This window comes from Anomaloglossus baeobatrachus, chromosome 5, assembly GCF_048569485.1.
Source record: "Anomaloglossus baeobatrachus isolate aAnoBae1 chromosome 5, aAnoBae1.hap1, whole genome shotgun sequence".
Lineage (NCBI taxonomy): Eukaryota > Metazoa > Chordata > Amphibia > Anura > Aromobatidae > Anomaloglossus > Anomaloglossus baeobatrachus.
This window is the reverse complement of record NC_134357.1, coordinates 114889393-114916953: the sequence shown is the minus strand read 5'-3', so window position 1 is coordinate 114916953 and position 27561 is coordinate 114889393. Positions and strand designations below refer to the sequence as shown.

Below are 27561 nucleotides of genomic sequence, written 5' to 3'. Positions count from 1 at the left end.
TCCTTTGTACGGAAACACCAAGGTTACAACTCAATTGAGAGATATTATCCGTGCTGAAGTCAGTGATTCCATAGGCTCCCTCTCTGTCCGCACCGAAAACACATAAAAAAAATTCTACTAGGAAACATGGGGGGAGCTTCAGATAAATCGGGCAGCTCTGAACGGGGTTCCAGAAATTTGTCACCTGCCTCTTCCTCATCCTTGGGCTCCTCATCTTCCTCAGACTAGGGCGGCAGACCATGGTTCCCATCCTCTGAGGTGACAGCCCTGGTGAAAGCTGTGCGCTCCACTGTGGGGCTGGTGGATGATAAAGATCCTGAATAGACACTAGACCTCGTGTTTGAAGGCCTGGCATGCAGGAAGAAAAATGTGTTCCGAATTCATCAAAAAGTCCAGGGCCTGATCATGGATTAATGGAAGAAACCAGATAGAAAGGTATCACTGTCATCTTCCCTGAAAAGAAAGTATCCCTTTGATGAAACAGCTACCACTTCATGGGACAAGTGACCTAGATTTGATGTTGCGGTCTCCAAGGCATCCAAGTCAACTACGATCCGCTTTGATGATGTAGGTTCACTCCGTGATCAATCGGACCGGAAATCGGATGGGTTTCTCCATGGTACCTGTGAGGCTGCAGCAGGAGCTCTTAGCCCAGTGGTGGCAGGTACATGTGTAGCAAGGTCCCTAATGGTCTGGCTCCAACAATTAGAAGACCAACTTACAGGTGACGTGTCTAGAAAAAAACATTATCTCCTCAATTCCACGTATACAAGGGGCAGCAGCCTTTCTAGCGGATGCTTCCATCGACTCGCTCAAATTATCCGCAAAGGCAGCAACTCTTTCCAATTCAGCCAGAAGGGCCCTTTTGGGTAAAATCCTGGAAGAGAGATGTACAGTCAAAGAGCAGACTATGCGGAATGCCTTGTGAAGGAAACTTTGTTTGGTACACAGCTGGATGACCTTCTGTCCAAGGCTGCAGACAAGAAACTAGGATTTCCGACTGTACAAACTCCATTCCCTCGTAGCCATCATTTTCGGAGGAAGCAGGTGTCCCAACATCACAGATATCATCACAACAGATGCAAGTCACTTAAGCGGGCTTTACACGCTACAATATATCTTACGATGCCGGATGTGCATCACTTACGACGCGACCCCGCCGACACATCGTAAGTTATATTGTAACGTGTGACTTCTACGTGCGATTTGCGATTGAACGTTAAAACGTAAATCGCACGCACGTCGTTCAATTCCTAAAAATGAGCACACATCGGGAACGATGAACATCAGCTTACCTGCGTCCCGCGGCTCCTGCCGGCAATGCGGAAGGAAGGAGGTGGGAGGGATGTTTACGTCCCGCTCATCTCTGCCCCTCCACTTCTATTGGCCGGCTGCCGTGGGACGTCGCTGTGACGCCGAACGTCCCTCCCACTCCAGGAAGTGAATGTTTGCCGCCCACAGCGAGGTCGTATGGAAGGGTAGGTACGTCTAACGGGAAATAATCATTTGTGCGACACGTTCAACAATTTGAATGTGCCGCACATACGATGGGGGCGGGTACGATCGCATACGATATCGTATGCAAAATCATAAGGTGTAAAGCAGGCTTTAGGCTGGGCAGCTCACCTGAGAACTCACCTGTTTATAAGGACTATGGGATGATCATGTGAGGAATCCGTCCTAAAACTTCAGGGAACTTACTGCGGTAAAATTGGCACTCAGATGATTCCTCCCTTATCTGACAGATCAACGGGTCCAGATACTTTCAGACAACAAAGTGACTGTGGCCTACCTGAATCATCAAGGGGGGGACCAGATCTCCACTACTGCTCGCCCTTATAATAGAAATTTTTCAAATGGTAGAGTCCAGTCTTCTCTCCCTAAGTGCACTCCATATTAGGGGGAAGGACAATGAGGAGGCCGATTTTCCTCAGCAGGCATCTGCATCAAGGAGAATAGCCCGAGTCTTTCAGTTAATTACAGATCTTTGGGGGACTCCAGTTTGGACCTTTTTGCAACCAGGGTCAACAGGAAGTTTCTGTTCTTTCAAACCCAGGGATCAACCCATGGCAATAGATGCAATGCAGATCCCCTGGTCTCAGGGTCTTCTATATGCCTTTCCACCCATAGTTCTTCTTTCGGCAGTACTCAGGAAGATTCGGGAAGACTGAGCCCACATTAAAAAGAGCCTGGTTCTATTGGCTCCAAAAACTAGCAATATCAGACCCTTGAATACTGCCGGACGAGACAGACCCCCTAGTCCAGAGACCAGTGTGCCACCCCAGGCATCCTGCCCTCCACTTGACAGCGTGGCATTTGAAAGGCACTTGCTCCTAGCACAGGGATTCTCTGAGAATTTAGTAGAAACTCTCCTTAAAAGTAGGAAGCCGGTCACCACTGGTATTAATGAAAGGGTCTGGTAGTCCCCCTCCCTTCCCGGCCATCCTGGAATTCCTTCGGACATGGTTGGAGTTGGGCTTATCCACTAGCACCTTGAAGGTACAAGTTTTGGCCCTAGGAGCCCTCTATAATCATAACCTCAAACAGAATAAATAATTAGCAGGTTCATTAAATCCTGTGCTAGAGCGACTCCTGTCCCTTCTCCTCGTATGCCTCCCTGGGATTTAAATCTTGTCCTTGATTCCCTTATAGACTCCCTGTTTCAGCCCCTTTTGGATGTTCCCCTTAAGACTTTGTCCCTGAAGGTGGTACTACTCATCGCGTTGACGTCCGCTAGATGGGTGGGGGACCTACAGGCGCTCTCCATTGTCCATCCATATACTCAAATTTTGGTCGATTGGGTGGTATTGGGTACAGATCCCTCATAACTGCCTAAAGTCGTAAAGCCCTTTCACAGATCCCAGGAAATCATATTGCCTTCCTTTTTGTGACCCTCCTTCCAATGAACGAGGCCAGGCTCCATAGATTGGATGTGAGTTGGGCCCTTATAACCTACTTAGATAGGACCAGGGTGTGGCGGAAATCTCAGGCCCTGTTGTTGCGTTCCAGGGAAAGTCCTGGGGCTGTAAAGTATCTAAAAGCACCTTGGCTAGGTGGATCCGGGTTGCTATCTCCCTGTCTTACTCATCTAAGGGGGTGCCAGTTCCCATGCAGATTAGGGCCCATTCCACTAGGTCAGTTTCTACTTCTTGGGCTGGGAAGGCAGAGGTCTCTATTGATCAGATATGCAGGGCCGCCACTTGGTCCTCTTCCACTACCTTTTTCCGTCACTATAGACTTGACTTGTCCTCCACAGCCGACCTTTCTTTTGGTAGACTGGTATTACAGGCGGTGGTCCCTCCCTAAGGTGTTTGGTCTCTAGAATCTCTCTGGTGGTGCTGTCATGGGCGAAAGGGAAAAATCTTAATTGCTTACCGGTAATGGGATTTTCAGCCTTAGTTCCCTCCCTATTCCCTGGTTGTAGGCACCCTTCGGGGAGTGTTAGTGTTAATGGTGTTCTTGGTGGTGATGTGATTAACCATTTTGGTTTTGGTTTTTTTTTGTTGGTCCTCTCTGGCTCTGTAATTTTACTGATGCGGAGGAGAGGTGCTGCCCTTTTAGTTCAGCGGGTTTCCTGTCCTGAGGTGGGTGGAACCTCTCATGTGGTGCTGTCATGGGCTTCTAATATATACAGTATATTAGTTGTCCATATTGTTTTTTGGTTTAGTATAATAGTCATAAGTTGGACACTGCAATCCTCGACTGTTTTTTATTTTTGTTCTAAACATAGGCAGAGCTCTAAAGCAAACATTTTGCTTCGAATAACATTTAGAACTGATACACCGAACTAAGCTAAGTACTCCTGGCACTTGTACTGATTGCTAGAATACAGCCGTCCAGTATGACGATGGCCTTCTACAGAAGATTTGTATGTACTGTGTTTTTCCAAAAATAAGCCCTCCCCCCAAAATAAGCCCTAGCGGGAATTTTCAGCATTTTCGACGCACGAGTGAAGTATAAGTCGTACCCTGAATATAAAGTGTTAATGCAGCTGAAAAGCAAAATACTGCAGGATACTTCATTATAGAGAGCAGACACCCCCAAAAGAGAGAATACGGATGATCCTGCAATCATACTCACCAGACGCCAAACGGGAGGACCTGCGGGGGATCGCATACCCACACGCACCAGATCGCACACCCACACCCATCAGATCACACAAACGCACACACACACACACACAGATCCCCACTTCTTCTGGCCGGCAGATAATCCAGGGACGCAGTGCGGTGAAATGCATGGAGGACTTGTGGTGGGATTCATCAGTGTGTTCCACTGCGGAGTCCTCCATGGGTTCCACCACAGGTGTTTGTGCTCCACTGCACTGCGTCCCATCTTCCCCTGCTGGCTGGAAGCAATCCGTGCTTGCGTGCGTGCGCGATCTGATGTGAGTGTCGGCCAGAAGCAGGGGAGGACCGCGTGGAGCATGCCTTCTGGGAGCGCCCGCCAAAGATCGCAGAAGGACCTGGGAGCCACGCAGACGCCCAAGATCTGGTAAGTATGATTCTTCTGGGAAAGAGGTTTTGCTTTTTTTTGGGAAAACACGGTAATGATAAAAAAAAAATATGCAAAACCTATTCATAAAAGTCTATGGGCGAATATGGTGGTCTTAGCCAAGCATGACTTGCCTTCGTTTCTTAGAATACCGCTCATGCTTTCCTTCACTAAAGCACGTGTGATATGATTAATCTGTGCCTCTTCTCATTTTCAGAACTGCCTCCCACCAGACGACTTCAGAAAGTGCAACCATTCCAGACAAATATGGACCATAAATGAGGAGCTCATTCAAAGATGGCTGAGTTACTGCTCAGGACGGCTTCCTTTAGATATAGTAAAGTAAGCAAAGCCGACCAATAAACAGCCAATTGTACAATTACAATGTGTGATGAGTGACAATTTTTTTTTTTTTTTTTGTTGCATTGGTAAAATTAGTTTGCAATTTTTGTGTGTAAATTAGCTACTACTGTGTTTCCCTGAAAATAACACAGGGTCTTATATTTTTTGCTCCGAAAGATGCACTAGGGCTAATTTTCAGGGATTGTCTTTTATATTTCCTTATGAACAACAATCCACATTGATTCATGAATAGAGATGAGCGAACCGGTCCCGGTTCGGCTCGAGGTCGGTTCGCCGAACGGGGGTCCCGTTGGAGTTCGGTTCGACGAACCAAACTCGAACCTATAGGCTATAATGGGAGGCAATCACAAACACATAAAAATGCATTATAAATGTACACAAACAGTTAATAAACATTGCCATAACACTTACCGGTCCTCGCGATCCCTTCTGCACTCTGTCTCCTGCCGCTATTCCATCCGATGATCGCTGAATCCTCCCGGTGACCTGCACTGCCAGCAGAGATGCAGGACCTATCGTGACGTCAAAATAGCCATGTGACCAGTCACGTGGCTATTATCTCATTGGCTACAGACTGGTCACATGACTATGACACGTCATGTAGGACCTGCGAGTGCATCTCTCCGGTACACGGTGCACATATGTGTATCGCCGTGTACCGGCGACATACTCTAGCACACGGTCGACTCCCTGCTCCGTTAGGGACCGGCTGACACAGCCGGTCATTAACGGAGATCACCGTTGCCATAGCAACGCAGTTAGCGGTGACGTCACCGCTAACCGCGTCTCCGAGAGCACCGTTGCTATGGTAACACGTCTGTCAGCGTTACCGCTGTTACTGCTGACAGTCAGCACTGATCACTCATGGAGTGAAGGCTGCACGCTGCTTCCCGATTGTAGTGAGGATTGTACTGAGAATGAGGTTCCCCAGCCCATGATGGGCTGGTGCACCTCATCCTCACTACAATCGTCACTACTACTACACTAGAAAGAAAGAAGACAGAAGAGCAGGATCGTGGAGGGCTGACAGGGGGTAATAAAGATGGAGTCTCTAATGTGTCTGTGTATTTGTTTCTATTAAAGTATTTTTTCTCTGTGTGGTGTTTTTTTTTTTTTTTAACCCCTTATTGGAGATTCTTAATGGCCGGGTCAAACGTGCCTGACATTAAGAATCTCTGGCTTAATACTGGCTAGTAAAACAAAGCCAGTATTAACTCATGATTACCCAACAAGCCACCCGGCTCCAGGGCTGTTGGAAGAGTTGGATACAGCGCCAGATGATGGCGCTTCTATGAGAGCGCCATTTTCTGGGACGGCTGCGGACTGAAATCCGCAGCAGAGGCGCCCAGAAACCTCGGGCTAACCTGTGCTGCGGATTCCAATCCCCAGCTGCCTAGTTGTACCCGGCTGGACACAAAAATGGGGCGAAGCCCACGTCATTTTGTTTTTTAATTATTTCATGAAATAAGTGAAATAATTATAAAAAACGGGCTTCCCTATATTTTTGGTTCCCAGCCGGGTACAAATAGGCAACTGGGGGTTGGAGGCAGCCCGTGGCTACCTGCTGTACCTGGCTAGCATACAAAAATATGGCGAAGCCCACGTCATTTTTTTGGTGGGCAAAAAAATTCTGCATACAGTCCTGGATGGAGTATGCTGAGCCTTGTAGTTCTGCAGCTGCTGTCTGCTCTTCTCCATACAGACAGACAGCAGCTGCAGAACTACAAGGCTCAGCATACTCCATCCAGGACTGTATGCAGAAGTTTTTTGCCCCCTGAAAAAATTATGTGGGCTTCGCCATATTTTTGTATGCTAGCCAGGTACAGCAGGCAGGTACGGCTGCCCCCAACCCCCAGTTGCCTATTTGTACCCGGCTGGGAACCAAAAATAAAGGTAAGCCCTTTTTTTTATTATTTCATGAATTTCATGAAATAATTAGAAAACAAATGACGTAGGCTTCGCCCCATTTTTGTGTCCAGCCAGGTACAACTAGGCAGCTGGGGATTGGAATCCGCAGCACAGGTTGGCCTGAGCTTTCTGGGCCCCACTGCTGCGAATTGCAGTCTGCAGCCGCCTCAGAAAATGGCATTTTCATAGAAGCGCCATATTCTGGCGCTGTATCCAACTCTTCCAGCACCTGCCTGCTATACCTGGCTAGCTTACAAAAATATGGCGAAGCTCACGTCCTTTTTTTGTAGTTTTTTGGCAAAAAAAATACAAAAATGCTTCCCTGGATTTTCCATTGCCAGTGAAGGTAACACCAAGCAGTGGGGGTTAGCAGCCAGTAGCTGCTTGGATTACCCTTAGCTAGCAATACAAAAAATGCAGCGGGAGCCCATATATATTTTTTTTAATTATTTATTTAAATAACTAAAAATAAAATGGGCTTCCCTGTATTTTGATTGCTGGACATCACAGTGCTGTAAAAATAAATCTTTAAAAAAATGACGTAGCGCTCCGCGGTATTTTTGATTCTCAGCGCAGATAAAGCAGACAGCTATGGGTTGCCACCCCCATCTGCCTGCCGTTACCTTGGTTGGCAATCAAAATACAGGGAAGCCCATTAATTTTTTCTATTTAAAAAATAGTTAAAAAAAAAAAAATGACGTTGGGTCCCCCCATTTTTGATAGCCAGCTAGGGTAAAGCAGACGGCTGTAGCCTGAAAACCACAGCTGGCAGCTTTACCGTGGTTGGGGATCCAATGTGGAGGTCCCCTCAGGCTTTTTTTTATAATTATTTTATAAATATTAATAATTACACAATAAAAGTAGGGTCCTCCCCAAATTGGATCACCAGCCAAGGTAAAGCGGACAGCTGTGGTCTGGTATTCTCAGGGTGGGAAGGTCCATAGTTATTGGGCCTTCACAGCCTAAAAATAGCAGGCCGCAGGCACCCCAGACGTGGCGCATACACTAGATGCGCCAATCCTGGCGCTTCACCCCAGCTCATCCCGTGCCCTGGTGCAGTGGCAAACGGGGTAATAAATCGGGTTGATACTAGCTGTAAAGTCACCTGAGATCAAGCCCAGCAGTTTGTGATGTCATGGCGTCTATTTGATACCCAACATCATAAACTGTCAGTACTAACAAAAAAAAAAAAAAATCGACAAAAGAAATTTATTTGAAAAAACAGTCCCCAAAACATTTCCTCTTTCACCAATTTATTGTAAGAAAAAAAATAAAGGGGTCCCACGACGACTCTGGACCGTCTAGAATATGGGGGGGAGACACTCAGGGAACGTATCCCCCATTTTCTAGGAGTGCGGACCCTTCATGTGAGGAGTGTGGGTGCAATGAATCTGCACTCACTCTTCTTGGGTCCACAGCAGCAGAGTCGATGTCGTAATGGTTGCTACCAAAGCTGCAATGCCCTGCTCATGAGGTAAGGGCATGCCTAATCAGGAGAACTACTGTAGAGGAAGCTCTGCTCACTGGTATATAGGTGCTCAGAGGTAATAATAGATAAAATTAGTGAGTAACCTCGGCACTCTAAATCTCCCAGACTAAGTCAGTAAGTCACAACGGATAGTAATGCAAAATCACTCTTTATTGGTCCGTATTAAGAAAAAAAAATAATTTTCATAAGCATATGTTTTTGTCCAAAACAAGTTACAAATGACGTTTCGGCCTGAGCCTTCGTCAGATTGGACTTATCTGCATGTAATCATGAAAAATGACAATAATCAGTATCACATAAGAGTGAGAGAACAATAACATAAACTCGAACAATGTAGAGGTACAATTGGGATGCAGCAAAAAAATTGCAACACAGCAAGAAATGAAACGCATGATACAAATGTCATAATACAGTACAAGAACAATATAGTAATGACAAATATGGGGTCAGAGTAGGCTTAGATAGCTCTGGTACGAAAGAGATGTCAATCATAAAGTAACATGTGCAGTAGGTGTAGAGCTACAGTATGCATGGCAGAGCTAATGGGTAGACCGACCATAGAAAAAGAATGGAGAAAAAAGTGGAGAAAAAGTGGAGCACCCTTTGGTGCCTTTCATGTGGCACTAAGGGGTGCTTAGCTTTGTATTTAGCCAAAAAAATGAAAAAAAAAATGACGTAGGGTTCCCCCTAGTTTTGTAGCCAGCTAGGGTAAAGCAGACGGCTGCAGCCTGCAGACCACAGCTGGCAACCTCACCTTGGCTGGTAATCCAAAACTGAGGGCACCCACGCTGTTATTTTAAATTAAATAAATAATTTAAAAAAAAAAAACACGTAGGGGTCCCCCAAAATTGGATCACCAGCCAAGGTAAAGCAGACCAGCTGGGGCCTGATATTCTCAGACTAGGGAGGTCCATGGTTATTGGACTCTCCCCAGCCTAAAAATAGCAGGCCGCAGCCGCCCCAGAAGTGGCGCATCCATTAGATGCGCCAATCCTGGTGCTTCGCCCCAGCTCATCCCGCGCCCTGGTGCGGTGGCAAACGGGGTAATATATGGGGTTAATACCAGATGTGTAATGTCACCTGGCATCAAGCCCTGGGGTTGGTGAGGTCAGGCGTCTATCAGATACCCGACATCACCAACCCAGTCAGTAATAAAAAAAAATAGACGACAAACACATTTTTATTTGAAAAAACACTCCCCAAAACATTCCCTCTTTAACCAATTTATTAGAATGAAAAACAAATCCAGGTCTGGTGTAATCCAAGGGGTTGCCATGACGATCCACACTGTCCCAGTCAGTGAAGAGCAGGATGTTCCCCATTGGCTGGGAGAGCAGTGCAGTGACCTGAGCTAACATCAATGGGTCAGCCCAGGTCACTGCAGGGCATGACAAGTGCTGCTGTCAGCGAGGTACATTACCTGTGCTGATCTCCAGCACACTGACAGCCCCTGTCACTGAGTTCAATGACCGGCACCTTCACACCAAGTATCGCGACAGGTCCGTGACGTCACTGCTAGTCAGTCTCCGGTCGGAAGCGAGAGGTGATGTGAAAGCGGCGGCCATGGAGCACAGTGACAGCGCTGAGGTCGGGATGGCGGGACTTCATCACCGCAGGTAAGCCGAGCGGGACTGTGTGTGTGTGTGTGTGTGTGTGTGTGTGTGTGTATGTATGTGTACATGCCGCGGGCAGGAGGGGGCGGAGCGAGCTGAGCGGGGAAGTGTGGGCTTCCTGCACGTAACTAGGATAAACATCGGGTTACTAACCAAAGCGCTTTGCTTGGATACCCGATGTTTATCTTGGTTACCAGCTTGTGGCAGGCTGCCAGCGATGGCTCCTGCACACTGTAGCTGTAAAAAGCCCTGCTTTTTGCTGCTAGAACCGTTCTCGAACGTATCTAGAACTATCGAGCTTTTGCAAAAAGCTCGAGTTCTAGTTCGATCTCGAACAGCCCCCAAAATCACTCGAGCCTAGAACTGGAGAACCGCGAACCGCGCTCAACTCTATTCATGAACAACAAAAAAAAAATCAACATTTAGTCAAATATAATAGTGCCGTCACATTCTGGAACATCAACATTTTGTGTTAATCTTATTACTGGTTCAGATACACATTTTCTTATCTCATCTGATATTCTCATGGAACAGAACCAGTCTTATAGTGGTGGGTACATATATTTACAATGGTTTAAATTACCTGCTGAAACTTATTATTCTCTATGTAAGCTAAGTTTACCCTCAAAAGAAAGCAGGCAGCCCCTAAAAGAATCGCACCTACAAGACCCCAAACAATTACAGTTGGTAAGGGAATTGGTTCTACAGTGGTTAGTTCCCCTGGTGACTGGAAGTAGTATCACTCTAGCAGAGTGATACTGGTACCCGATCTGTTTGTGATAGCTGCGGTGCAATGCAGCTGGAATGGCGAGGGACCTGATGCAGATCTGTGTTAGAGCCCATTCACCATCGGTACTTGTCAACTATAATCGTTTGGTGTCTTTGGGGTGTCTGCTTTCTTTGAAGAGTCCTGCTGTATTCTTTAACATTTTTAGCTGCTTGGACACTTCCTCATGAAACGGCAAGTAGGACTTCTTTTTGGAGTAGGACTTATATTTGAAGCATACTAAAAAAAACAACCAAAATCTTACCAGAGCTTATTTTCAGGGTAGATCTTATTTTCGGGGAAATGGGGAATTTGATCATTTTTGGTGTTATAGCAAACGTGTATGGCTGAGGCCACACAGGGATTTGTGCGAGTGCTCACATGACACTTTACTCACGCTTGTAGCACAGCAGGAGATGAGTGTCATGCGACTGTGGTCCGATCGTGCAATCAGACCACAGCTGCAGAGGGGAGGGCTAGCGCTGCGAAAGTGAGGGTGGGATTTATCTCCCCATCTCCTCCGTTGCTGGATGATGAGAGAATTGCACTGCTCTCGCGTTATACCAGTGGGCAATGCGATGTTTCTCTTGTCCCCATAGACTTGAATGGGTGCGAGTGAAACAGAATTGCATTGCACCCGCAGTGTGCTGTGACTCTTTTCTCGATCCAATTAGGGCTGAGAAAATAATCGCTCATGGGAGCTGCCCCATAGAGTAATACGGGTACATATAATATATAATTATATAATTTCACATTCCACTTGCTCCGTATTACTCGCCGTGTGTGCAAGTATATTCCAAGGCTACGCCTGTTTCCGTGTCTGTTACTTCGGTTGTAAGCTCTGAATAAATGACATTTTAATTTAGAAAATATTGTAGTAAATAAGAAATGAGCATTCCTAATAAAACTCTGTGGAAATGATTTTTTTCCACTGTGGATCATCCATGCATAACCCATAAGCCATGACTGGTTCTTCTTTTCTGTTTGTTTTAATAGTGAAATTGATAAAGTATTCTCGTCGGCTGCTTGTATAAATGGAAGTTTTCTCTCTACCAGGTGAGTATTATGTGTGGATTTCATATCTGGATCGAGTGTACAGTGATTTCTGATATCGGGGAGTTGCTGCAGTACTCCATGCATGTTTCTGCAAAGTGGCTCCTATGATAAAGGCATACTTTTAGAAACATACACCCATTAAAGTGGATATTCTCTTCTTGTATGTCATCGGTACACCCACTCACCCCTACTAAAATCCATATGTGCTGCAGTCACTTTAAAAGATACAAAAGCAAGTAGTCATATTAGTTTTTTTTTTTTTTAACTAGATTATCAGGTAATTAAACATAATTTTAGGTTCTACTAATTAGACTGCCACATTTTGTCATTAGTTTTTAAGAAGCTAATTAGAGGAGAAAACTATTAGATCTGCACTTCTTATCCCTTTAAGAAAATTGGTCACCAGCAAGATGCAAGAAAATAATCTCTTTAAAAACAAGAAGCAGATTTGCAAAACTTTCCCTACTTCAACTTGATTTGCTAATATGATGACCTTTTTTTTAAACCTCTTAATGGTGTATTACATAAGTTAAATATTAAAATAGTTTAGTAATTTTTAGTTTGTTTTTGTAAAAAAAAACAAAACAAAAAAAAAAGCTAATATGGGCATAAAATAAAAGTGACTCTTAAGTTACCAATCCTCTGCTGCTTTTGTGCTGATGTTTCCTTGGTTTACTGCCGGTCTCTGCTCATCCAGTTCCAGCTATGTTGTTTTCACAGTGACTTCAGTGGTGTCAACATGTCAATGCTAAAGCCAGACATTGGCTGAAGCTGTCATGTATCGGCATTTCTTCACTGGATCCCGGTAATCAGAGACCATTGGGGAACCAGGGAAGTGATGGCACAGGAGTGGCAATGGATTAGAAAGGTAAGTCGTACTTCTTTTTTGTTATTTTTTACTAGTTTTATGACTTAGTTGAAGGCGTTATCCAGGACTTAAGCAATTATCAGTGTGTAGTTGCTAATTACTTGCCTCTGATGCCCTGCAGCGTTCTCTTCTGACTCAAAGCTGTCAAAGCCCACTCATGCCGGCACATTTCTTCCTTCATGTGACGTCACGTCGCTAGAGCATTTAGTTTTGTTCCGCTCTGCGTTTGTTAGCCGGCTTAGCCTAATGGAGTGGGAAGCTGGCTGTCAATCAAGATGTAGGCAGTGAAGCCCCATGATGTCACAGGGAGCAGTAGCATCACCGGCAGGAGCAGTCCAGGACCACTCTGAGCTGGAAGAGATCAACACAATCAGGTAGTAGCCACCTGCTAACAGGTGCTTATTCGTGATGAGCAAGCGTGCTCGCAACTACTTGATTGAGCATCAGGGTGCTCAGTTACTCAGGGTGCTTAGCCAAGTGTCGTGGGTGCTTGGGTGTGTCATTAATGAAACCATAACCACAAAGGACAGGCTTGCTTCACTGAATGATAGGAGCCAACACTTCAGTGCGAGCCATTTGTAGTGTCTGAATGGCTCTCCTGGGGAATAAAATGAAAGTTTTTGGTTGTAGTGTGTCAAGGAAAAACAAAACAAAAAAAAATTCTTTCTCACCCCAGAAATGCTCAGTTTGTGGCTGGTTGTATGTTGTTTGAGAGAGTAAACTCCAATCATTGACTTCCTTTATACTTGATACTTGAGCCCTTTCAGAGCGTCATGCCGTTTCGTCTCAAGTAATGAGCACCCGAGCATTTTAGTGCTCGCCAGTCTCTAGTGCTTAGCCACAAAGAAAAAATAAAAAGTCCTGGATAAACCCTTCATGAGATTGGAAAACCCCTTTTAAGCTTTTATTTTAAGTATATTGGGAATTAAAAAAAAAAATCTAAATGCTATACCAAAACTTCAAGACGTTGTCAACTTTCTGGGAGACCCATTCCTAAATTTAAAAAAAAAAATGGCCATTGTAAAATATAAACAACTTGTACTTTTTCTCTGAGACTGGCATTGTTCCAACGATGTTTGCTCTGTGTCTGCCAGCACTAGTATGGCATTAGCATCAGCGGACAGACTTCCCTTGGACAAATCAGTGGACTTTGGAGTGGGTGAAGTGTGAAGGTTACTGCCCATCAGCAGCCACTGATGGGCTGCAATGTTCGTGATAGCAATTAAACATCGCTGGAATGGTGCAGTTTCTGCGGTTTTAATTTTGTGTTAGAATTACCCGGCTTTGCACACCGCTATCCTTTTAACTGGTTTTTCTGCGTGGCTAAAAACTTTACTACTAATATGGATCCAAAATATTATGTACAACATATGAGTAATGATTGGTCATTATCAAGCAGAGGGAAAAGGGAACACCCCCAGAAGAACAATCTCCGGTAACACCCCATTGGTCTTATCATAACCAGAACTTTGCAAGCTAATATCTTCACAATGCAAAATAGAAATTAAAAAATAAAAACATTTTATTCAGTTTAATATTCTAAAAGGTCCTCGGTAATGTGTTTTTTCTAATTGGTATTATGCTATTCTGGATTTTTAGCAATAATGATCACTATCGGACAAGTGCCAAGTTCTCAGGGATAGATCTGAATGCTGCTAGACTTTTGTTTCACAAGATGTTGGATTCTGCACCACCACAAATTGTACAGCAGGTAAGCTTGGAGTTACAGGGGTTGTTAATCCATGTCCTAAAATCCACAAAAACAAAAAAGTTTGCTTCCCTTGTCCCCCACCGTTCTCCATTCTTCCTCTTCCGGACAGATAGGAATGTGACCACTGCAACTAAATTGCTGGCCGTATGTGAAATATGACAGTACTGTATATGATCTATCAAAACAACCAAAATAAAATAGGGAAAACATTTTTAATATTTTGAATGGGTGTCAATTAGAAGTGAATACAATAAAGACTTTTATAGATAATAATAAGGTGGGGGGGGGTTACATTTTATTTTTTCATTTTTTTTTTAAACTATTTGGCATTCCCTCAATGAAAAAGGAGAGAAAAGGGAGCGTCCGTCGCTCTCACGCTGCCAGTGCCGGCTCCCTGCTCTCTGCACATGTAGCCGGAGTACACATCGGGTAATTAACCCGATGTGTACTGTGGCTAGGAGTGCAGGGAACAGGGAGCCGGCACTGGCAGCGTGAGAGCGGCGGACTCTAGTAACGAAGGTAAATATCGGGTAACCAAGGTAAGGGCTTCTTGGTTACCCGATGTTTACCGTGATTACCAGCGTCCGCAGAAGCCGGCTCCCTGCTGCCTGCACACGTAGCAGAGTACACATCGGGTAATTAACCCGATGTGTACTGTGGCTAGGTGTGCAGGGAGCCAGCGCTAAGCGGTGCGCGCTGGTAACCAAGGTAAATATTGGGTTGGTTACCCGATATTTACCTTAGTTACTAAGCACTCCATGCTTCCACGTGTCGCTGCTGGCTGGGGGCTGGTCACTGGTTGCTGGTGAGATCTGCCTGTGTGACAGCTCACCAGCAACCCGTGTAGTGACGCTCCAGCGATCCCTGCCAGGTCAGGTTGCTGGTGGGATCGCTGGAGCGTCCCTTAGTGTGACTGTACCTTTACAGGCTAATAATGCAGAGCAGCCTAAAGACACACCCCAGAGGATTCTGGGAGCACCACCCCCTTGGTAAAGACCACAAAAATGTGCATCAAATAAAATGGTTAATTTCTCTGGAAACCTATGGCAGATTTACAAAAACAAAGTAATAGGGGAGCAACGGCAATAAAATAAGATAAAAAAAAAAAACCAAACTAGCCACTATTGACTTGATGACCAATCCTCTCTAAGCCACAATATTTGCAAAATTTCTACAAAGTGTCTGGTCATTTAGGCCTTAATAGTCCTGGTTATTAAAGGGTTTAGGATCTTTTATCTGAATTTTGAGATATCTTTATTCTGTTGGTTGTAAAATATTGTCCAGCCTCTCTGTGCACCAGACAAAGCAACTTGTTCGAGAGTTTTACATTTTAACTTAAAGAGGACCTGTCTGCAATCCAGAAGTGTCTAGTTTAATAAATAATTGTATTCCTTATAAAATAAAATAACCTTTCTGGAGCATCTTTTCTAAGGACTCTGTGCTGTTCCTCTTATTCCTCCCAGAAATGGATATTAAATGGACAATTGAGTGTTACTCGTAAATGTGTCCGTGCCCAATATGACCTTGTCCAAACCGTGCTGACAATACTGGTGCTCGTTCACACATCAGTTTTTCACATAAGCGTTCTGTGTTGTTCATGGGAGGAACTCCCATACTTGTTTACAGTGTCCACACCATAACACAGATATGTCCGATTTTGATCTGAGTCATAACAAAGTAAAAAAAATTGGGTCGGAATCTGGTGTGTTCCGTATGCTGACAGAATTTCATATTTGTTTTTGCGTAAAAAAAGTTCTCTTCTAGCAAACAAGCAAACTGAAGGTAAAAATTGATAAATTGATAAAAATCTGATCCAAAGCACTAATGAAAATCCATGAGAAAAAGTTGAATGAGTCCTTAGGCCCCGTTCAGAAGTCCTTGTTTAAACACGTACAATCCATAAGTGGCACATCTGTGTGTCATACGTGACACTCATGTTTGCATACGTATGAGATGAGTGTGACATGTACCAGAAAAAATACATGTCTTTGAAATAAAATGATTTTCTATACTTGCCTGTCTCCAGTGCTGCTGTCTTCGACGCTGCTGTCTCCTGCTTCCATGCCTGCTCATTATGCGCATGCATATTCACTGCATTGGGGACCTGGAAGCAGCAGCATTGCCAGGGACGGCAGCGCTAGAAGCAGGTGAGTATAGAAAATCATTTTATTTCAAAGACTTTTGTTTTCTCTGCTATATGTCACACGGATCACCTCAGTGTGCGGGCCGTGTAATATCGATGCTGCTGCAGAAAAAATGGACATGTCTCTGTGTCCTCGTCCATTTGAAAACACGGACTTGTGAGTAACACCGTAAAATAACATGGGTAAATGTGACATCCTTATTAAAAACGGATGTCACATGGACATCTGAAAGGTGCCTTACGCTGTATAGGGAACGTTTTATCAGGATGGTAAGACCCACTTGTCAATTTACTCAAAAATGTCTGGTATGAACAGAGGAACAGCATAATGCAGAGTTCAAGCTACATTCACATTTGTGGTGGGTTGCATTTGTCACAATCAGTTGTGTGACTGATGCAACGGATGTGTTGCAGATAGTGGCACAACTGATGTGACTGATGCTGCAAAATAAAACTCAGTTTTTTGGGTTTTTTTTGTTTTTTTTTACTGTTTTACCGGCGGCCAGCTTTTGTGAACGATCATTGTTCACAAAAGCTAGCCGCCGGGTGGTCAGCTGATTGTTCCGGCCACTGGAACTGAATTTACAGTCGATCAAGGCTTTTTACTGTGCGCATGCGCACAGCAAAAAAAACGATCCGCCGCACATAAAAAAAAACTTTACATTCTCCGTTGCTCTCACCTGATGGTAAACGACTGAATCGTCACGCGGTGGATGCAACGCAGGGCCATCAGCCACAATCTGTCGCTGATAGAAGTTTATAGGAAAAAACGATTCCTGCAAAATATAATGCAGGATACCGTAATTCCTCAAGGTGACGGATTGTGACTGATTCAAAACAACGCAAGTGTGAATGTAGCCTAAAAGAAAAATCCTCCAACTTAATTGCCTAGGGAGGTGTATTATTATTAACAAAGCGGATGTGTCGGGTGTTGTGACAAGTCTTCTTTAAAGACTTATTTTTAATCTCAGTCTAGTGTTTTTACATTTAGGTGGCTGCCAGTTTGGAAAAGCATCTAATACCAAAACTACCAAGTTCCCCACCTGACATTGAGGCTTTGAGATTGTACCTCACACTACCAGAGTGCCCGCTTATGACTGATCCAAACAACTTTTCCTCTTTAGCGATTCCTTTTGGGACTGCAATCCTTAAGCTTGAAAAGGCTCCTTTAAGAGTATTAGGTGAGTTTAGGCATGACTTCTTTTTTACTTTTTTGTTTTTTCTTTTCTACAGCTAACAGTATTGATGTGCTAATCCCAGATATTAATCCCCTGCTTGATAAGAGGAGACAGTTTAGATAATATCCTTTAAGCCTATTTTTAAACTCTTTGATAGAATTCCACATGACTATAGAAAGGGACACTCTTCAAAATTATTACCAGTGGGATGTTGGGAAAGGGTTTGCATAGTCCAGCTCCAGGGAAAAGCTAGTTGTGTCCCAGTAGACCACTATATGTGGTGGAGAAAAGAACTGGGACTGAATATTACAGGGGCTATCCGGGACCTTAACATTGATGACCTCACCTTTTAGGACAGATCATCAATGTCTGATCAGTGAGGGTTTGACACATGGCAAATCAGCTGTTCCTGCTGCCACCGGCTGGAACTACTTAGTTGCAGAACTCCGTTAACTGTATAGTGGCCATGGAAAGGTACTGCATATCCACCCTATATTCACATCAAAAGGGGTCAGATATGCAGTACCCAGCCAAGGCCACTATTCTGTCAACAGAGCTGTGCAGCTTGGCAGCTGTGCAGTTTTGGCCGGTGGCAGCACCAGGCACAGCTGATCAGCAGAGGTGCCGTGTGTCACAACCTCACTGATCAAACATTGATGACCTACGGATAAGTGATTGATTAGGTGACCCTTTACCTTTATTCACCTAAGGATTGATGACCTAAGGATAAGTCAATGTTTAAAGCCACTGGACAACCCCTTTAAAGGGAATCTGACAGCTGCCCAAACCGTGGGCAGCATGTATCAGCCACTGGCTGTATGATGTCAACCAGATACTTTTAACTCTAAAATGCTGCAGCAAAATGTACTTCAGCAGCCGTCTGTGCTGGAGTCTAGTCGAAAAGGATGGTCCCCAGAAGCTTTTTCCCGGCCACTGACACTGCCTACACACGCACGTATGGAGCGACCTGTCAGTCAGAGATATGTGAGCGTAGTGGGCGGGAAGGAGACTCTGGGAAGCATCCTGTCCAAATAGTCGAAGGTCTCCAGCAGCTATTAGGCTATTTGCACATGCTGCGTTTTTTTGACGCGTTTTTGTGCATTTTTGGCCGTAAAAAAAATGCACCTGTGGCAAAAATGCAGCGGTAAAAAAAGCACTGCGTATTACCGCGTTTTTGGACGTTTTTGGCTGCGTTTTTCCAATGCATTGCATGGGTTAAAAAACGCAGGAAAACGCAGGAAAGAATTGACATGTTCGTTTTTTTTTTTTTTTCTTTTCTCAGCTCAAAAACGCAGCCAAACAAAACTGCACTGTGCGGATAACAAAACTGAAATCTTGTAGGCTTTGCTGGGGAAGCAAAGTCATGCAGTTTTGAGCCCAAAAAAAACCCCAAAACGCAACGTGCGCACATAGCCTTAAATTATCCTTTTCTCTTACTCACTGCAGCGTTTGAGTCAGACATACCTGGCTGTGATCATACAGCTAGTGGTCCGGTACATGCTGACCAGAGTTTAGGCAGCCGGTATCCGCTGTCAGGTTCCCTTTCATTGGGTTTTCTTTCAAATGGGTCAAGTATGGCTTAAATAAGGGGTTTATACTGTCCAACCCTGCAATATTCCTGTGTGAATATTTTTCTGGTTAGCAGAGACTGTTCGCAGCCTTCCTCTCTTCTTCCTCTTCATTTAGTCTCTGAAGCTCTGCTTTGTCTGTTATGATTCCTCGGTGACTGACCGAAATAACTTACATAGGTGTCATGGTTTTCCACTCAGTGCAGAGATTCTTAACAGATATTAAAATGGCTAATAAGCAGAGAAAGGGATATCGCATTATTTGAGGTGTGAAAGCAATGCATTTTTATTGTTATTTTGACCATTTCTCATTTTCAGAAACTAAATACAAAATGTATTGCTTGGAAATTCAGAGACATGTTGTCAGTACTTTATAGAATAAAAGAACAATTTACATTTTACTCAGAAATATACCTATAAAGAGGAAAATCATAAAAACAGAAAATTTTGCAGTGGTCTCTTAATTTTTGCCAGAGCTGTATATATAATTTTTTCTTTTTTTTTTTTTTTTTATAGAAAACTGGTGGTCCGCCCTTGAAAATACAGAGTTCATGCGACTGGTGCAGCTTTTTAAAAACATTGTGTTGCATCTATTGAAATTGGCAAAAACAGGAATTCCTCATTCGGAAAGAAGAATTTTCAACACCTTTCTTAATACAGCTCTGAAGGTTTTGGAGAGTCTGCATAGGGTAAGCATTACTATGCTATGTGACGTGTGGCAAGGATAAAGGGTCACCTAAATTACTGTATTAGGCGTTAATTTTACTATTTATTTTTTTGCCAGGTAAATGAAAGATCAGGGCAGATTATACCTTATGATAAGTTCTACATTCATGAAATACAAGACTTTATAGATATCCAGAACGACTATGTGAATTGGATCCAGCAACGGGCACTTTGTATGGTAAGTCAGGACTTATGGGCTGTACTTAACGGAAAGTCTCAGAATATGAATGTAAACCATGTACCATCCATTCTCTTTTATTGGAGGCTGAAACTAGCTGAGTAATTTTCAACTTCTCCAATAGAGCTATAGAAATACTCTAGAAACTTGACAGGACATGTTTAACCCCTTATTGACTGCCAGTATGCCTCTTTACAGTAGTCATTAATGGTATTAATTAGTCCTTATTCCTCAGCACTACCTTTTTAACATCACTGAGAAATAAGGGAATGGCTCCCCTCGACATTAGAGGATGCAGCCAGTGTTACCTGTATACGACATCTGACACTGCTGCATCTGCCGCAGTCTGACGAAGGCTCTATAGCCGAAACGTCCGTCGGGAAGGACACAGGACCTCTCGCTGACCACTACATTCCTCCAGGTAACATGTGCCACTAGTTATTTATCCCACATAATGGTTGGGAGTAGGGTCCTTTGAATTTCAAGGCAGCACAGCAATTATGTATATGGCACTGTCCTAGTACTGATTTTCCAGCATGTAATTTAGCTTTGATTCAAGGACACATTGACACAAGATTGTGGCTCTGCCCCCTGTTACATAGTGACACATTTTTGCCTGGGGAATCGCTGACACTCTGAGTCCATATATACACATTTTTACTGTTTTGTAATTGTTATTTATCTATGGATATGATACCAGTTTGTCAGCTTTTGATACTTCTTGATACTTGTTTATACGAATTTGTCAGTGATTGATTGGCCCGTGCCCTCACTTGTTTCGTGCCGCCCCGCACCTACCCCTGTGTCAATAAAGACGATCACTTTTGCATATTGGACTTTGGTCGTGTGGTTTCTCATTGTATCTGCCGCAGTCTAGGCTAGCACCGATCATGGTAATTTAACCACTTGAATGCTGTTTTCAGTAGCAGCAGTGGCATGTAGATGGTTAATAGAGGCACACCTGTGACGCCATCATGAGTTGCCAATGGCTGCTATAACAACTTCTCAAAAGTGGTTTCAAAAGTGAATAGGTCCATAAAGAAAAGATTTCTTTATCGTTCCTATGGGAGACCCAGACATTGGGTGTATAGCTTCTGCCTCCGGAGGACACACAAAGTACTACACTAAAAAGTGTAGCTCCTCCCTCTGAGCATATACACCCCCTGGATAACCAGATCTAGCCAGTTCATTGCTTTGTGTTCAGGAGGCATACATCCACACATGCATTCTCATCTGATTTTTAATTTTTGGAAAGATTTTGAAGAAAAGCGGGTCCAAGTCTGGACCCCCGGCATGTCCCTTCTCACCCCACTGTGTCGGCGGTGTTGTTAAGGTTGATTCCAAGGCTGGAGCCTTACATGCCGCGCTCCTTCACCATCCCTCGGGCTCTGGCTTGAAGTGGGAGCCAGCACGGTTCTCCATGCTTTGCAGGAGACCGGTCTTCATCCGCAGCCCTTCAGGATCCTGCTGGACGGAGCACTCATCCCCAGGGACATGGCCCTGCATCTCAGCAAGCTAAGTACCTTAGACGTTTATGTTCTGGGGGTCCTTGTACTTTTATTATGTGGGGAGAGTGCGCTGAGTGTTTCTTGTGACATTTCCGGCGGGTTCTCTGGCTGTCGCCTGAGAACCGCGCCAATGGTGCCTGCGCGCCGGCCGCACCGCTCAAATTTAGGCCCCGGCTTCGCCGGAGGCCTACTTTCGGTTTCACTGCCCTCGCATGTCATTCATGCAGAGGGACAGTGTGGCTCCGCCCAGCGGCCGTTCTGCACAGGGGAGAGACACTCCTCACTGAGTACATGTCTCCTCCCCTGTAAGTCTCTTTGGCCCTCCAGATCCCGCTCTCAGAGTTGGCCCCGCCCCCTCTCCTCGCTCCGGCGCCATTTTATCAGCGTTTTCTCTGCAATCAACACTGGCTGCAGCATCCCTGCTGAGGTGCTTGGGGGTCCGGGCTTTGAGATCTGCAGGGCACACAACACCGCTCCAGCGGTCTGGTAAGCCACAACCTCTGGTTGTGGGTCTCCGTATATACTCTCTGGGGGTCACTCTGGCAAGAGCCCCCACTTCAGCAGCATGTCTCACACGAGGAGCAAGGCTCCAAAGCTATATTCAGTATGCACTGCATGTAAGCTTGTGCTGCCTGAACCGAGCACATATCCACATTGTGATGCCTGCTCTGCCCTGACAATGCCTCAGCCTGGAATCGCCCCCCCCAGTGGTCGCTCCGGCTCCTGTGGCTGAATCCCCGGCTTGGGTAGAATCCTTCTCTAGGTCAATCTCCCAGTCTGTTGCCGACTCCATGGGACAGCTGTCCCTGACTTTGCTGAACATGCATCAGCCCCCTTCACAGGGGTGCCTCTGCTGCTAGGGCTCTCTCAGCGGAGCTCACAGAGGATTCATCATCTGGTCCCAGACCCCGTCCTCCTAAAAGGAGACGCAGGGTCCCCTCTCCTTCCTCGTCCCGCGGCTCTGATTCAAGAGCTGACTCGCAGGACGAGGAGGATGCCTTTACTGGGGGCTCGGAGGCTACCTCCATGTGCCCCATTGATCTGTCCGAAAGTGACTCAGATGTTAGTGATTTGATTGCGTCCATTAATTCTGTACTGGACCTCAATCCGCCAGTATCAGAGGAGCAACCCTCTCTGGCAGAAAAGCACCAGTTTACCTTTCCTAAGAGGACAAGCAGTGTGTTCTTTAACCACTCCAGTTTTCAGGCCACTGTGACCAAGCCTAGGGCCTGTCCTGACAAACGCTTCCCAAAGTGTGGTTCTGATGACCGTTTTCCCTTTCCACCTGAGGTGGTCAAGGAGTGGGCTCATTCACCAAAGGTAGACCCTCCGGTGTCTAGACTCTCAGCCCGGACCGTTGTATCAGTGGCTGATGGCACCTCTCTTAAGAATTCCACTGACCGCCAGGTTGACCTTCTGGCCAAATCTGTATGAGGCGGCAGGGGCCTCGTTCTCCCCATCTTTTGCAGCAGTGTGGGCTCTCAAAGCCATCTCTGCTTCTCTAGAGGAGATGCATTCCCTCACCAGGGAATCTATGCCCGAAATGGTTGCCTTAACTTCCCAAGCTTCAGCTTTTTCATCCTATGCCATGTCTGCCATGCTGGAGGCTTCTCACTGCACTGCGGTGGCTTCGGCTAATTCCCTCGCTATCCGCAGGATCTTGTGGCTTCGAGAGTGGAAGGCAGATGCTTCTTCAAAGAAGTACCTGGCTGGGCTCTCTTTTGCTGGATCCAGGCTATTCGGTGAACAACTGGATGAAATTATTAAGGAAGCTACTGGCGGGAAGAGTACTTCCATGCCACAAACTAAAACGAGGAAACCTGCCCAGGGTAGGAATCAGTCGAGGTTTCATTCCTTTCGTTCCTCCAACTGGTCGTCCTCTAAGCCCTCGGCCTCGTCCACTAACTCAGCCAAGGACCAAAAATCCAACTGGCGCACAAAGGCGTGTCCACAGAAGACCGCAGGAGCTGCTGCCACTAAGGCAGCCTCCTCTTGACTATCTGGCCGCGCCAGCAACGTCCTTAGTCGGTGGCAGGCTCTCCCACTTTGGCGACGTGTGGTTTCAACACGTCTCCGATCAGTGGGTGCGGGATATCATCTCCCACGGCTACAGGATAGAATTCTCTTCCAGCCCGCCAAACAGATTTTTTGTCAACTCCCCCCCCTGCTCCAAGGCCGCCGCCTTCTCTCAGGCCGTGGCATCCTTGCAGGCCAACAGAGTAATTGTACCGGTTCCCGCCCGGGAACGGTTCAGAGGTTTCTACTCAAATCTCTTCCTAGTCCCCAAAAAGGACGGTTCCTTCCTGGATCTCAAGCTTCTCAACAAGCATGTTCAGGTGCGGCATTTTCGCATGGAGTCTCTGCGATCAGTCATTGCCTCAATGACCCAAGGAGATTTCCTGGCATCCATCGACATCCGAGATGCCTATCTGCATGTGCCAATTGCAGTTTCACACCAGCGTTGGCTACGTTTTGCAATCGGAGAGGAACATTTCCAATTCGTGGCTCTCCCCTTCGGGTTAGCCACGGCCCCTCGAGTATTCACCAAGGTCATGGCAGCAGTGGTTGCGGTTCTGCACCTCCAGGGGTTGGCAGTGATTCCTTACCTGGACGACCTTCTAGTCAAGGCTTCATCCAGCGCAGACTGTCAGCGGAGTGTCTCGCTCACTCTCGCCACTCTAGACCAATTCGAGTGGCTTGTCAATCTGCCCAAATCCACTCTGACTCCGACCCAGAGGCTCACGTACCTAGGGATGCAGTTCGAGACTCTGCCGGCACTTGTGAAGCTGCCCTTAGTCAAACAGCAGTCCCTCCATCTGGCGGTGCGCTCTCTGCTGAGGCCCCGCCGTCATTCCATCAGGCACCTAATGCAGGTGCTGGGTCAGATGGTGGCGTCAATGGAGGCTGTTCCCTTTGCCCAGTTCCATCTGCGTCCTCTGCAGCTGGACATTCTCCGCTGTTGGGACAAGCGGACTTCCTCCTCTTCGGCCCCTCTCTCTGTCTCAGGGGTGCTCTTTCCTGGCCCCGTCCTGGGTGATCCTCACCACGGATGCCAGCCTATCCGGCTGGGGAGCAGTATGTCTCCACCACCGAGCGCAGGGCACTTGGACTCCGTCCGAGTCAGCCCTCTCGATCAATGTGCTGGAAACCAGAGCTGTGCTTCTAGCTCTCCTAGCCTTTCACCACCTGTTGGCGGGCAAGCGCATCCGAGTCCAGTCAGACAACGCGACAGCGGTTGCCTACATCAATCACCAAGGCGGGACACGCAGCCCCCTGGCAATGTTGGAGGTTCAACGCATCCTTCAATGGACGGAGGACTCCAAGTCCACCATATCTGCAGTCCACATCCCAATCGTGGAAAACTGGGAAGCAGATTATCTCAGCCGTCAAACCGTGGACAGTGGCGAGTGGTCCCTGCATCCGGCAGTGTTTCAGTCAATCTGCCGCAAGTGGGGCACTCCGGAAGTGGATCTAATGGCATCCCGGCACAACAACAAGGTTCCGGTTTACGTGGCTCGCTCCCACGATCCTCAGGCCTTTGCAGCGGACGCTCTGGTTCAAGATTGGTCCCAGTTTCGTCTGTCCTACGTGTTTCCCCCTCTAGCTCTCTTGCCCAGAGTTCTGCGCAAGATCAGAATGGAGGGCCGTCGGGTCATCCTCATTGCTCCGGACTGGCCCAGGTGAGCTTGGTACCCAGACCTGCTCCATCTGTCCGTAGAGGTGCCGTGGCATCTTCCGGACCGTCCAGACCTTCTCTCACAAGGGCCGTTTTTCCGCCAGAATTCTGCGGCTCTCAGATTGACGGCGTGGCTCTTGAGTCCTGAATCTTGACGGCTTCTGGTATTCCTCCTGAAGTCATCTCCACTATGACTCGGGCTCGGAAGTCTTCCTCGGCCAAAATCTATCACAGGACCTGGAGAATTTTTCCTGTCCTGGTGTCGCTCTTCCGGCCATGCTCCTTGGCCTTTTTCCTTGCCGACCCTTCTGTCCTTTCTACAGTCCGGTCTGCAGCTAGGACTATCCCTCAAGGGACAAGTCTCGGCTCTGTCAGTGCTGTTCCAGCGGCGTATCGCCCGGCTGGCTCAGGTCCGCACCTTCATGCAGGGCGCTTCTCACATCATTCCGCCTTACCGGCGGCCCTTGGATCCCTGAGACCTCAATTTGGTCCTCACGGCCTTGCAGAAACCCCCCTTTGAGCCTCTTAGGGAGGTTTCTTTGTTTCGTCTTTCACAGAAAGTGGTCTTTCTAGTGGCCATAACTTCCCTCAGGAGAGTCTCTGATTTGGCTGCGCTCTCTTCGGAGTCACCTTTTTTGTTTTTTCATCAAGACAAGGTGGTTCTCCGTCCGACTCCGGACTTTCGCCCTAAGGTGGTTTCGCCTTTCCACCTTAACCAGGACATTTCCCTGCCTTCCTTTTGTCCGGCTCCTGTTCATCGCTTTGAAAAAGCGTTGCATACTCTGGATCTGGTGCGGGCGCTCCGGATCTATGTGTCTCGCACCGCTGTTCTTAGGCGGTGCACCTCTCTTTTTGTGCTAACCACAGGTCGGCGTAAGGGCCTCTCGGCTTCTAAGCCGACCTTAGCTCGTTGGATTAGGTCGGCCATTTCCGATGCCTACCAGTGTACTCAGGTGCCTCCCCCGCCGGGGATCAAGGCACACTCGACCAGAGCTGTGGGTGCCTCTTGGGCTTTCAGGCACCAGGCTACGGCTCAGCAGGTCTGTCAGGCTGCCACTTGGACTAGCCTGCATACCTTTTCAAAGCACTACCAAGTGCATGCTCATGCATCGGCAGATGCGAGCTTGGGCAGATGCATCCTTCAGGCGGCTGTCGCCCATTTGTGAAGTTAGGCTCTGCCTACTTCTCAGTTTTCTGTTTATTCCCACCCATGGACTGCTTTGAGACGTCCCAATGTCTGGGTCTCCCATAGGAACAATAAATAAAAAGAGAATTTTGTTTACTTACCGTAAATTCTTTTTCTTATAGTTCCGTATTGGGAGACCCAGCACCCTCCCTGTTGCCTGTTGGCAGTTTCTTGTTCCGCGTGTTATCACCGGCTGTTGTAGTGGACAGAGTCTCCGGTTGTTCCGGTTCTTGCTCTGTCTTTACTTGTGGGTGGCTATTCTCCTTCAGCTTTTGCACTAAACTGGCTAGATCTGGTTATCCAGGGGGTGTATATGCTCAGAGGGAGGAGCTACACTTTTTAGTGTAGTACTTTGTGTGTCCTCCGGAGGCAGAATCTATACACCCAATGTCTGGGTCTCCCAATACGGAACTATAAGAAAAAAAAATTACGGTAAGTAAACAAAATTCTCTTTTTTAAAATTTCCTTGAAAAAAATGAAAATTTGATACTAAACTGTTTTAGACGTCCTAGCATAAAAATAGTAATGAAATGATCCAGTTGTGAAGTAGAGATATGGTAAGTGTTTAACCATACTAGCCTGCGGGATGGTCCGGTCTGATGGATGTCGCTTCTCTCGGTCCGGAGCCTCCTCTCTTGCGATCGTAATCGTTTTTTCTTTTCTGCTCTGTGTGGATGACGCATCATACATCGTCCACACAAATTCAGTAGGTAATTCCTCTAAATAATTAGGAGCAAAAAAATCCGATAACATTTAGTAAATTTTATTGTAAACAATATCAAAAACCTACAGAAAATATAAAACAGAGATGTATACAGAATAAATGAGACTAAAGCGACATAATGTGCAAAATTACGTATTGTGATATACGGTAAATAGTTCTTAATAAAGCAGCAAACTGGAACTACCACAATAAATTACAAAGATATAAACAATCAATATAGATTATTCCCTCTGTAATTACAATTTATAAGGTATAACAATTTTTAAGGTATAAGAATATAACGTGGTTCTGTGCAAATAAATAATTGCATACAGTAATACAAAAGAATACCTTACCAAAAGTGAATAAATATATCAATATGTATAAATTATTCATGTGAAGACAAATAATTATCAATTATATTGAG

General features: G+C 45.9%; 1 protein-coding gene across 3 annotated transcripts in view; it reads left to right on the top strand.

Annotated features, from left to right (window-relative positions):
- HERC4 (HECT and RLD domain containing E3 ubiquitin protein ligase 4) overlaps positions 1-27561 on the top strand; it is a 144405-nt gene that overhangs the window by 56295 nt on the left and 60549 nt on the right. For all 3 annotated transcript variants that reach the window (XM_075348783.1, XM_075348782.1, XM_075348784.1), the window contains exons 10-15: positions 4712-4836; positions 11630-11689; positions 14157-14268; positions 17403-17592; positions 19674-19846; positions 19942-20061. In XM_075348783.1, coding sequence (XP_075204898.1) covers positions 4712-4836; positions 11630-11689; positions 14157-14268; positions 17403-17592; positions 19674-19846; positions 19942-20061 — 780 coding nt within the window. The remainder of the gene's footprint in view (positions 1-4711; positions 4837-11629; positions 11690-14156; positions 14269-17402; positions 17593-19673; positions 19847-19941; positions 20062-27561) is intronic.